This window comes from Pholcus phalangioides, unplaced genomic scaffold (assembly GCF_987345545.1).
Source record: "Pholcus phalangioides strain wild (caught in Gottingen) unplaced genomic scaffold, Ppha-v1.0 ptg000010l_1, whole genome shotgun sequence".
Classification (NCBI taxonomy): Eukaryota; Metazoa; Arthropoda; class Arachnida; order Araneae; family Pholcidae; genus Pholcus; species Pholcus phalangioides.
In genome coordinates, this window is record NW_028301603.1 from 12,485,105 (window position 1) to 12,498,516 (window position 13,412).

Here is a 13,412-nt window from a genome sequence, read left to right on the forward strand (position 1 = left end):
TGGAGGTTCCGTAGAGGAATGTGGACGAGGTGCGTGTGTGTGTTGTTTATAGTAGTAGTGGCTTATTAATAGCATCAATAACAATTATTTCTGTGTTCTCAAATTCTAACTATTTTTGTGCTTATTATCTTGACTACAGTCGATCCCGCTTATAACGTTCCCACTTAGAACGTTTTCCCGCTTAGTACGACTTATTTTCGCGGTCTCAACTCTAACTAATTATCATTAAGCTTTCCCGTTTAAGGGGGCCATTCAAGTATTACGTAAGCAGATTTTCAGCCATTTTTGACCCCCTCCCCCGTCAGCAAAATTTCGTCAGCAGCTTAGAATATTTCATATCTTCAAAAAGGGATGGTCGATGACGTAAGCAACCTTCAAACCTCCCCCCCCCCTTCCTTGTCATCAAAAGTCAGCAAGTCCGAAACCCCCTCCCCCTCAATGCTGACGTAATAATTGAATGACCCCCACTAAAGAGTTTTTCCGCTTACAACGGTTGGTTTTCCGAAAACGTTGTAAGCGGGATCGACTGAATATTATCTTGATATTCTTCATGCTTATTATTTATCAATTATGATAAGGCGTTAATGGATGAAAAAGGACGCAGAAGTTTGCATGTTATGTCATAGTAAAGTGGCAATAACATTTGAAAATGTACCCACGGGAAGCTGCGAAATGGCGTTGCTCTCGACGTTGAACTCCGTCATGTTCACGCAGTTGCTCAGAGATTTCGGCACTGATGTTAGTTGGTTGTACCTGTGCGAGGTGCAGAAATGACAATTATGACGACATCTGAACGAAACAATTATGGAGACAATATGCAGTCTGTCCCAAATTGTTTGCACAGTGCATGTCTCTCTGCAACCGTTGACTTTAGAAACATACTTTGAATTGCAAAAAAGTTTTCGAATGATGTGCCGTTACCCAAAATGTCTTATATTTCCCAAGCATTGGCATACGGAAAGGGGAGGGGGGGGGGCAAGATTATAGTGTTATTTTGCAGGAAAAAGCGTAAACACCCCCCCCCCCCTCGAAAAAATTCTGCGTACGCCTATGTTCCCAAGGGGTCGCATACTTTAAAAAAACAGGGAAAATAATTTTTTTATGTGAACCCTGCGTGCCGTAACTTCTAGTTAGTGAAATGTAAATGCGGCACTGGAAGTCATTCGCAAAAAAAAGTCATATTTTTAAATGCAATATCAAAGGACATATTTGACTTTGAATTTTTCAGCATTTTTCGCCGATTTAGGGTGTGGTTCACAAATTGCGAAAAATAAATTCAAATTTTTAAAAATTCTGTAATTGCCAAAAAAATGTAATTGCTATTCATTGTGGAGATGATGCTAAAAATTGCAATTTTTGAGCCAATGAAAACATGCCAACACCGTTCTAAGTCGCTAAAACACATGGTGATTTTATACGGGGTGTTTCAAAAAGAATCACCCGATTTGAAATGCGTATATTACGAAAAATATTGAATATAGACACTTAAGATTAATTTTATATTACATGGCTAATCATATGGCCGCTGTGGTGGTCGAGTGGTTATAGTGACGGACTCGCGATGCGAGGATCCGGGTTCGAACCCCACAGTGGTGGTCGGCTGAAGTTGGTTTTCTGTGGTTCCCAACTTCAAGGCGCAAATGTGAGCCGATCTCCCCGTTAAAAAGTCTCGCCACAGAGAGCAACAGTATTACAACGATAAATCATTCAATCATAACACTTCACTCATAGTTAGAAAAACTGGTGGCAGATGGCAGCACTACACATAACAAGCATTACAGAGAAACAACAAAAAAACTTCACGTCAGGTTTCACTACACGTACAAGCACATTCCCGCATGTACCGATTCATTGGGGGGTTCCGCGGGGGGGGGGGTGTTGTTGTTGTAGTAGTAGTAGGTAGGGCCTCCAAAGGATGGCTCGGGGATCCATGATGTTCTTAAGTCAGCCGCCTCGTTGGGCAATTTGCCTGTTGTGGCGTTGTATTTGTATTGTATTGTATTGTATAAAGTTTATGTACAAACCAAACTAAAGGTGCTCAATATGTCCACCTTGGGATGTACGGCATATGTCTATACGGTAGTCAATTTCGTCCCAAACTTTTGCGAGCATGTTTGCATCCACTGCGAGTGGATTGTGTTGATTCTGTGGACTGCGTGCGAAACTGTCGGATGTGCTCCACATTTTCGTTTGACATGCGGGGACGGCCATGGGATTTCCCTTTACACAGACAGCCCGTGTCTCGGAATTGTTTATACCATCGCCTAATGCTCTTAGCGGAAGGAAGTTCAACACCAGGGTATTGTATTGTCGATGAAAAGCACGATGAACAGTTGTTACGGAATCGCACTTCGCGAAGCTTAGAACACAAAACGATTTCTGTTGTGAAGTCACCGTCTTGACGAACACTGAAGTGGCTTTAGCGCTACCTGTCGGTACGGGTCACGGGCCTCCACATTTGGCCCACGGGACGTGGGTTGAGAATATATGAACTGAATCAATATTACAGTATAACAATGTGTGTAAATGTACAATTAAATTCTGTTCGCTAGATATCGGTACGTGGACGAACATGGTGGAGTTGAACCTGGGAACAAATCAGCTGTCGAAGATTCCGGACGACATTCAGTACCTGCAGTCTTTGGAGGTCCTCATCCTGTCTAACAACCTGCTGAAGAGGATTTCCGCCACCATCGGCAACTTGAGGAAGCTTTTGGTGTTGGACCTCGAAGAGAACAAGATCGAGGCCTTGCCCACAGAAATAGGTAATGAAAATTTTGTATTTTTGTATCTCCAATGTCTGCATTGCTGCATAGATCTGTATCATTGTTTCCCAAAGTGGGGGGGGGGACAACGTCAACCCCCTTGTGATTTGAAGAAAATTCAGTTTTTTTTAAGTACGCGCTAATGAGCAAATATTGTGTTCCAGAAATGATAGATAGATGGCGCTGCAATCTTGTCGGTAGAGCTTTAGCGCTACCTGTCGGCAACTGCGTGAAACTCGAGATTTCCCTCTTTCTACCTATACATTATTCGATCAAAACAGATTAAAAGCTAAATAGTTATGTTTTTTTTTAAATCGGCTAATTATTTTTGAAACACCCAGTATATTTAATATGTGGATGAACATTGTATTTAAAAATACTTATTTTTTTGCAAATAATTGTTCAGAGAGGGATCTATATCTCAATAACTGGAAGTTTCGCACACGGGGACTGTATAGAAAATTCATTGCTTTTAATTTATGTACACGACGACGAACCTAAAACGAATTTTGAGATTTTAAGTAACTGCGTGTAATTTGAAAACTTTTTGTAATTGAAAGTATGTTTTTGAAGTCAATGGTTGCAGAGATATCTGTTGTGCAAACAATTTGCAACAGTTTGTTTATGCATATCTTAACAATAAAATAGACACAAAAATGCAGTTTATACTTTATTCCAAGCCTGGAAAGTTGCCTCAGGTTCCCTATGCTTTCCGGGATGTCTACGAGCTCGTTGTGTTGGACGTCCAACGTCAACAGCTGGATACAGTTTCCAACCTCTGCAATAAAGTTATACACATGTTTGAAAAACTCGTATACACATGTACTGCAGATGCAGACGAAGTTGTAAAATTTAAACCACAGAATTAAAAATCTACAAACAAGGATAAGTGTCAAGAAGTTCCATTAAAATACAATTGTATATTCCATAGACACGAAATAGCGTAATAACTGGGTGGACATAATGTAATGACTCATCTCTCTCTCTCTCGGTGTACTTAAAAATCCATTTCCCCGTGTATGTAAATCCTACATGTTTAACCAATGGATGCCAAATCTGTCTCTTGGAGTAATCCGATGTGGCTCGTGATCTGAAACCTAATTTTTTTTGCAAAAATGAACTAAGCGGCACATTACCAGATCAGTTAAGTGACCCGCATCACGTGCACTTAAGTGCCCTGGGCGTTGTTCCGTGTCACTCAAGTGGCCGGGGGCACATTCCCAGATCAATCAAATGCCCTGGGGTGCTGTTTCAGATCACTCAAGTGCCCACGGCACAGTCTCACTTCAATTAGGTGGTCCGCGGCACATTTATGCTCAAGTGATCCGCAGCACATTTAAAGATCACTTAAGTGACCTGGGGTGCTATTCCAGATCACTTAAGCGGCACATTTTGAAGCGAATGAAGTGGCCCTTCCTCAAAGATATTATTCTCTCCGATATTATCATTACAAAGATAAATATCGTAGTGTTTCATTTTGGGAAGCGTTTTTCGATTGCAATTGTTGTCGAATTGCATTGTTGAGAGACAAATTTTGCAATGTTTAGAAGAATTATCGTTGAAGAGAAAATTTTTATCTCTTACCCTAATGTGAAATGTTTCCGTTTCACGTTATGAATTTCATGAATTATTTTATCGGGCTAAATCGAAATGATTGTTACCCATCGGCATCGGCATAAGCGGGGGGGGGGGGGTTCTAACACCCCCCTCAAGCCGAGAATATAGTGTTATTTTGCAGGAAAAAACGTAAACCCCCCCCCCCCCCAAAAAAAATTGAAACCCCCCCCTTCGAGAAAATTTTGCGTACGCCTATGTGTTGTTACCCAATATATTCATTTATAAATATATATATAAATACATAAGGGCTTCTCATAATTTCTCACCGGCTGGCAGATGCTTCAGATGATTGTTTGAGGCGTCGAATGTGACCAGTTGCTTCAGGTCACCGATTCCGGCTGGCAAGTCACGGATTTTGTTTTCTCTCAAACTAAGCATCGTCAAGTTCTAAAATATAGGAAGGGAAAAAATATTTAAATATTCCTTAGACATATGAAATCATTATGATTTTGTCGAATACATTTTATACATAAGTAGCGTCTTTATAAGCCCTGGAAATTGCATACGATAAATCAGGGGTTCTACACCTTTGGCTCGCTACACGAACTTGGGTCGCAGGGGTTTCCGAGATGGATCGTAAAAATCCACTTACAACCAGGGATTCTTAAACCACACACGGGTCCCGACCCGAACTTGATTCGCAAGAGCTTCCTATATCAGTGTTTCTCAACCGTCGGGCCGAGGCCCGGTACCGGGCCGCGAGTGATTACCCGTTTCATTTTTCCTCATTCATTTTCCGTTGGTCCCGTGTTTGATCGGGCCTTCCACTCACAAAAATGAAACCGGGCCGCGGGGTCGCAAAGATTGAGAACCACTGTCCTATATGATTCGTGCAGTCCTGTTATAAACGCGTTTATTGTAACACTGGTTTCACTAATTTCGAAACAGTTACATGCTGTGTCGCGAAGGTGATCTCATGGGATGCGGCTGAAAAAGGTCAATATCCACTGGCCTAGTCAATGTCATGATGTGATGGAGTTCACATCACAACCAGTGGCGTATTTACACAGGGGCTTAGCGGGCTAAAGCCCAGGGCAGCAGCTGTGCCACAAATTTGAGGAATGAGCCAAGAAAATTAGTAGAATGGGAGAAGGGTGGCAGAATTTGTATAACACTCAATAAATCCACATCTGCCCAGAGAGCTAGGGACTAGGTCAGTGAGTGACCAAAAAGTGACATAGGGAGTCTGTAAGCACGCGAGTAAGCAAAAGAGTAACCCAGAGAGGTAGGAACCAAACCAGTGAGTGACCTAGAGCGCATGCAAGTATATGAATACCCCAAAAAGTGATCTAGAGCAGTGTGTTTCTCAGCCGCCATGCCGTGGCCCGGTACCGGGCCCTGACATCAGTCAAACCGGGCCGTGAATGATTCACTGTCTCATTTTTCCCCATTTACTCGCTATTAGTCGTGTCTATGACAGGGTTTTCCCCTCACGAAAAAGGAATCAACCGGGCCGCGGGCTTCCAAAGGTTAAGAACCACCGATCTAGAGCGTATGCAAGTATATGAATACCCAAAAGAGTGATCTAGAGAAGTGGTTCTCAACCGGGGGTCATATGGTCCCCTAGTGGTACTGGGATATTTCAAGGGGGCCACGGAAGAAAATAGAAAGGGGCCTTGACAGGTGGTTTGGAGGACTGCAGAGAGCTGAGAAGAAAAATTAAGGTGTTGAAGAAATAAATGTTAAAAATAAATAAATAAATCAAAGAAAGTGACTATAAACTTACAGAATCCTACAAAATCACCCATAAAACAAGGGCCGTCTTAAGGCAAGGACCCACCCGGGTCCCACTGCCTACATTTTGCAGCAGGTTCCCTAGGATGGGGTTTTTCGCAGGCCCCCGCCTAGATTTTTCACAGACCCCTCCTCTATATAAAATTTATAGTGTGAAGAACAAAAAAATTTTGAAAACCATATCAGGCCCCGGGCGGCAGCTCTGTCAGTCCCACTCTTGTGAGGGGTCATGCCCGGGGCTCTCATGTCCATAAGTGACCCCACCTTATGATATTTTGTATAGTACAATAAATTTTGAAAATAAGTAGGAAATATGTGGGCTGTTTATTTCCAGCTAAGTAATGGGACTACCATAGCATCACTTTGCCTGTGAGGCTCATGATGTTGAGATGGTCCTGAATAAACTGGGACTATTGGGGAGCTCAATAAATTCTAGGCCAGTGGTCTGGAGGCCAATCTCTTTTGCAAAATTTTCGTTCAGTATAAATTCACTGAAAATATCAATTCAATACGTATAAAGTATCTGGATTAGGGTCGAAAATTCTGGGTAAGATAGGGGAGCCACGAGAAAAAAAAAATATGGTTCAAAGGGGCCACGGGCAAAAAAGGTTAAGAAACATTGATCTAGAGCGTGTGCAAGCCTTTTAATGACCAAAACAGTGACCCGCAGTGCGTGCAAGCATGCAAATGACAAAAAGAATGACCTAGATGACGTGTAAACGTGTAAATTATCAAAAGAGTGGCCCATAAAGCAAGGAACCATGTCAGAGAGGAACCAAAAGAGTGACTTAGAGCGTGTGCAAGCATGTGATTGACTAAAACAGTGTGCAAGCATTTGAGCGACCACAACAGCGTGCCAGCATGAGAATATATAAAAGAGTGACTTAAGAGATTGTGCGAGCATGGTAGTGACCAAAGGAGTGACTTAGAGACACGGGTGTACTTGCAGGAGTGGGGGAGAGGCCACGCGGGTTGTAGCACTGGGTAGCGTAAGAGTAGTCAAGAAAATTAGACTAGAATAGGAGATGGGTGTCAAAATTCGTGTAACCCACAGGCGGCAAAACCGTAAATATTTATTTATTTACAATAACCCCAGAAGGCATGAAATGCACTTATACTGGAAGAAAATAATAATAATAATAATAATAGTCAGAACGGGAAGCACTTCGCATACGGAGTCAGGTCGAAATCCCCAATAGCGGAAGCAAATATTGCTGCATAGGGAAGACTGTTCCATATTCTTGCCACACGGCATCTATATCCGTGGAAAAAGCAATCCCTTCTAGCCGTTGGTATTCTTATTTGGAAGCGATGCCTACGTAGGTTTACTCGCCTGTCTATGATCTCAAAGAAAGGCTCTCTCGATGGTAGATAAACAATTTGGTGGACTAGTTTTGTAGCACATCTTCAGATCTGCAGCGATTCTACGCCATTCCAGCGAGTGTAAACCCAGAAATTGAAGTCTCTGGCAATAAGATAGACCGCTCATGTCAGGTATTCGTTTAGTAAACGACCTCTGTGACTTTTCGAGGAGCTTTATGTCCTTGATTTTGTAAGGGCTCCATACTTGCGAACAGAACTCCAGAGTCGGGCGAACGTACACACAGAAAGCATATGACAACGTATGCGCATTACACTTACGGTATGCCGTACGTAACAAATATGAAATTCTATTAGCTTTGCAGACTATGCCATGATAATGATCAGTGAAATCCAGAATGCGGCTCATTGCAATACCTAAATCCACGCATGTATCCAATTGCTGTAACGTTTCATTACCTAGTTGGTAATATTCAGGATCGGTGCGTCTACCTAAATGCATTGATCCACTTTTTGATGATGAAATAGGTAGCTTATACCGACAACTCCACTGGAAAAGTTGTTGGCATGCAATTCTTAAGCCCCTAGTGTTTTCCACTGGAGAGAATAACTTCACGTCATCAGCGAATTGCAATACAGAGATGGGTGACACAGCCTGAGTAATATCGTAAGTGTACAAAGTAAATAAGATCGGGCCTAACATCGATCCCTGGACAACTCCGCTTTCAATATGCCTCTGATCACGACGATAATATGTATATTTTCAAGATTATTCTGGGGAACCACGGGTAGCAAAAGTTTGAGAACTACACCAAGCACAGCCCTGGCTCATCGCCGTCATGGCCATTTTACCTCCCTTTCAAAGGGTAAAGTAAGTTGTCCCGGAAGCTAAAAACTGATGTTTTTATTTGGTTAAAAACTGAATTTAAAATTAAAGGATGGAATGCAAACTGACCTTCAGGTTGGCGATTTCCTCGCCAACTACTCTTATGCGGTTGAACCTCAGATACAGAGTTACCAGCGATGTCAGGGTGTAGACGACTTGCGGAATCTGCGAAAAGTACGATGAATATCCATATTTAATTCTCGACAGTTTACAGAAGAATTTCATGTAGTTATATATAAGGAGAGAGTGTCTTACCTCGCTGAGTTTGTTGTGTCGGAGATCGAGGACCCTGAGGTGCCTCAGGTTGGACAATGTGTCTGGCAGGCTGGTCAGGGAATTCTCGCTCAACGCCAAGGTCTTGAGGTTCACGAGACATCCGATCTCCGCGGGAAGGGTCGAAAGCTTGTTCCCGTACAGATAGAATTCTACCAGGTGAGTAAGCTCTTTTACCGATGATGGAAGTACTGTGATCTGTAATCACGTGAATTAAAATGATTATTCATATAATCATTGTTTAATGATTTAAAAAAATATTATGCGAAAATTCATTACATGCCTTTTTTAAAAGTCGCTTATGATTTAGTCGCTTCATTTCAAATGTAAGTACAGTACCAGTAGTAGGGCGATGATTCCCAAACGGAGTCCCACAGTGAGTCTCACTCTTAGGATTGGGCAGAGGGTGCCGAGAGATTTTCGAAATCCTTATCTCATTTTTAAGGGGAAGGGGCCGCGGACGTGAAAAATTTTGGGAATTACCGGATTGGAATTGGAATGACACCATTTCATCCATATAACATTGATAGTGCTTTCATTCTTTCATTCGCGTATCTGTAGCCTCACGCTAGGCTGTAGCGGGAAAGGTGGACCGGGGGGGGGGGGTCCGCACTCCCCTAAATGTGAGAAAATAAATGACTGATATATACTCAGTGAAACCTGTGCGAAACGGAACGTCAGCAGACTGAAATAATATTCCGTTTTAGACAGATTTCCGTTTTATAAAGGTGCAAATAAAAGCACTAATCATTGAACAGACTATATTTTGATTCCGTTTAAGACAGGTTTCAGTCTCATATAGTGTCCGTCTTAGACAGGTTTCACTGTATATGTGCATTTTAATTCCATTATGTCCATTTTAATGTGCATTGTTCTGTGACGTTTATCTCTTCTTCCCCCCCCCCCAAGGTTTTCGGATACAAAGGTTTCCCTCCTCCCGGTTCGGATACAAGGACGAACCGGGTATCGAACTCGCGATACCTTTGGTACTTTAGGAGAGAAAGACAGTTTTACCCGCTTTTAATGATATTCTTCCCCCAAATATCCTCCGTTTTTTGAGTTCGAATATATCATTGAATATTGCATTTAAAAACATGGAATTTTTTTTTTTTTTTTTGGCATCAGGAGAGGCAGGGCAACAACTTTCTAACTGGGTTTTGGGGCACAAGAGGACGGTATAAAAAGTTAATTTTTTTTTTTTCATTTTAATAAGTATACAACTCCTTGCCACATGAATGTCATATCTGAGTATTTGGAAACTTTTTCTAACTGGAAGTGCACCTCTAGGATCAACGGTTCGCCAGTTAAATGCCATGCCATACCCCCGTTTGCTATACACCCTGTATAATGAAGTTCAGAATTTTTGCTATACACGTTGGGGGATTTTTAATTATTTGTTATCATTCTTTATGGTTAATTTTGAGAGTAATTTGCAACTTACGCTTGACTTGCTGAGGTCTAATCTATCCGCTCCTTCTTCCCGACACCTCGTAAACTCTTTTGAAACGTCCTAAAAGTAATAAGATTATAAGATTAATAAAGGAAATATCGCTAAAATAAATGAAAAAAAGAAATTCTTGAAGTACAATCGAATCCCGTTATAACGAACTCAAAGAGAAATCACTTCGTTGTAATGGAATTTCGTTATAAAGGAATTTCAGGTTTTCGCATTGTTCCTACATAATTCCCCCAGATAAGCTAACATAGGAAAAATGTATAGACCTGGAATTTTGAAATTTTGTTATAAAGAAATTCCAGGTTACATAGCGTTGTTCCTATGTAAACTTATCGGGGGGATTAGAAAAAGTGTTCGTTAAAACGAGATTTTCGCTATAACGGTATTCGACTGTATTTCAGTTGCTATGCTGTGGATATCTAACGCCACTTTGTTTTTACAAAAAAAATTCCTTTATTAGCGAGTTTAAAATCAAAACCATTCGCTATAGCGACAAAAAAATTCTTGTTAAATCGCCAATTTTTTTTCTTTTCTATCTCATCAAGAATTAAACTAAGGATTAATTATCACTATTTAAATTGCAGTACATGCTGCGCCTATACCAGGTGTCTTCAACCTTTCAGACACGGTGGGCCAAATTGAAAATTCCCACGCGCACTACAAACTCATGTAATTTAGTGGCATCTTAATTGAAGGAGCCAATGGAGCCCCCCGACTTAAACCAACACCACCTATAGACCAAGGCCTCCGCACGAAGCTTGTGACGTCACTGAAGAAGGCCATTTCACCTATTGCTATTGAAAATAGCAGGCCCCGAAGCATGGAATATCTTTACCTTTTTTCTTTTGCAGTATACTCCATGGCAATTGGAGAAATGGCCTTCATTGACGTCACAAGCTTCGTGCGGAGGCCTTGATGTAAGACGCCTTCATATACGGGTATACAGGGGTTCTACCTTGATCTATAGGTGGTGATGCTTAAACAGGGACAAAAATAATCGAAGATTTTTATTTATTCTGAAATTATTTCTTTGATTTATTATCAATTTTGATTAGTTAATTTTGAGAATAATTTTACTCTGAAATCACTTCAAATGATTTTTTTAATTATTTATTTCAGTAATTATGAAATTATTTTTTTTCTCAATGTACGTATCTTGAAATCATTTGTTTCCATAATTATGCAATTATTCATTTATTGATTGTAAAATAATTTCTATCAGAAATTACGAAATTATTTCTCTCAGATTCATAAGTTATTTTTTTTTTTCTCACTAATTTTGAATTGTTCGTTTCTTTGTTATTACGGGAGAGTCAACCAGAGTGCCCTCATTGTCAAAGTCCATTGACCACTGCTCATACTTTCACTTGTCCGTATCACCGCCATCATTTTATGACCGCTTTTGGTCAGAATCATCTCCCACTTCATGACATTTTATCTGACCATTGCGATGCATCTCGCATTTTTAAATTCATCAAGGCCATTGGTTTGTACGACAAATTATAGTTTTTAACAATTCATGTTACTGTTTTACGTTTCACGTTGCTTTTTATCATGGACAGTTTTAGTTTTTTTGACATGACCAAAGAACAATTTTTATATTATCATTTGTTTTGGCGCAGTTTGACCAAATTGGTCCTTGCACCAACAAATTTAAAATCCAATCCAATCCGATTGTTCGTTTCAAAAATTTTAAAACAATTTCTTTCATCAATTCCCAAATAATTTTTTGATCAATTCCAGAATTAATCGTTTGTCAATGCTTTCATCCATTTTCTGAAAATGATCGACGTGCCACGAAAAAAAGCCCCAAGGGCCAAATGTGGCCCGCGGGCCATGCATTGAAGGTCCATGGCCTAAACATTAATTTGAAGTACCTACTTCTAGCAAAGGAGAACACAGAAAAGTCGAATTTTCTACCACCCTTTTTCCTATTCTTAGACTTTCCAAACTTACATACGTGAACATGTAACAACTTCATTCGCCTATTTGTACAGTAGCCTACTTCCAGTTAAATAACAGACTACGGTCACATCTTCGTCTGCCAGGGCTTATGTGAATGAAGCCAATTTGCCTGTTGTGGCGTGGTATTTGTATTTGTATTAGTTTGCATTTGTATTTGTTTGTATTTGTATTTGTTTGTGTTTGTATTTGTTATATAGGAACATTGAGTGCTATGGAGTTTCGACTGCACAATAAAAATTGCTCAATGATTTTGTTAATTTTTGCGGAGGAATAATTAATAAGATAGTTGTTAAGTGTTACTCAATTAATAGACACACGTAAATTTCGCAAATAAAAAAACCCAAATTTCGCAAAAAATGAGATTCAATAATAGGAAATTTTGCATTTATTGGCAAAAATAATTTTCGAATCAAAAACTTCTGCAATTGTTTTTCAAAGATATTTTTTTCAAATCAAAAGTTCCGCGAATTCATTCACAAAAGCGAACTCTAAACTATCGTCACAAATTTTTTTTTCTCAAATTTTAATATCGAGGTAAATTATTAACCTTTACAGGGGCAATCCCGAGATATCTCGTCAAACTTTATCTGCTTTATTTCGGTTACGCCCCGAATATCTCGGATTCTTAACACGCATTAATTTCCAATATGGCAGTTGTAATGCGGACCAGGAAAATTTTAAAGACTGTTCAGAGGGTTAAAGTGCGCTGTACTTAGTAAAAGGATCTACAGTTCAAGTGCTCAGCAAAATTATTACTAATTTTGGCTTCAAAAAGTGTAAATAAACGAGATTCGCGGAAAAGTGGTGAAAATCAAATTTTCGTATTCTTTTAGAGAAAATGATACATTTATTTATTTATTTACTCATTTATTTATACCATAATGTTGGCCGAGGCTAAAAATTTATCACATCTATTTTTCAAATATGAAAAATTACGTATCCTTTAATTCATCAAATATTGGGTGTGGCGCACACTCAAAATAAAGCACACATCAAAAAAATGCCTATAACAAGCAAGCCTATGGCTGTGCTAGGTCCTAGCAAATGCATACACGCGGCAAGCACGCTATACCTAGTAGCAAATAAGCAAACTTTTTCGGGAGCATGTGTACCACGGGCCTAAACGTCCCTAGCCATGCTCCGTATGCATAAATACAAAATTTTTAAAGCGAGGTATTTGATTTCAAAGTTTGCGATTTTTTCATGATTGGCAGCTATCTTTTTAGCTGTCAATGAGGAATTGGCGCGCAACATATTAATCAAAAAAGCTAGAGGTTGGTTTTGCTCTCCTGTAACACAGTACACAGTGTTACTCGTTTGTGATTTACTTGAGAATTTATTTAGTTCGACGAGCCTGGGCTCTGAAGAAATATTTTTCCGGAATATGCTATTTTAA

At 40.0% G+C, this 13,412-nt stretch overlaps 1 protein-coding gene across 1 annotated transcript in view; it reads right to left on the reverse strand.

Moving 5' to 3' along the window:
• Positions 1-13,412, reverse strand: part of LOC149080939 (leucine-rich repeat protein soc-2 homolog) — an 85,331-nt gene that overhangs the window by 12,337 nt on the left and 59,582 nt on the right. The window contains exons 4-9 of the mRNA XM_089237632.1: positions 10,037-10,105; positions 8,578-8,793; positions 8,392-8,487; positions 4,649-4,769; positions 3,435-3,543; positions 660-753 (exon numbers count right to left, since the gene is read on the reverse strand). Of these exons, the coding sequence (XP_089093758.1) occupies positions 660-753; positions 3,435-3,543; positions 4,649-4,769; positions 8,392-8,487; positions 8,578-8,793; positions 10,037-10,105 (705 nt within the window). The remainder of the gene's footprint in view (positions 1-659; positions 754-3,434; positions 3,544-4,648; positions 4,770-8,391; positions 8,488-8,577; positions 8,794-10,036; positions 10,106-13,412) is intronic.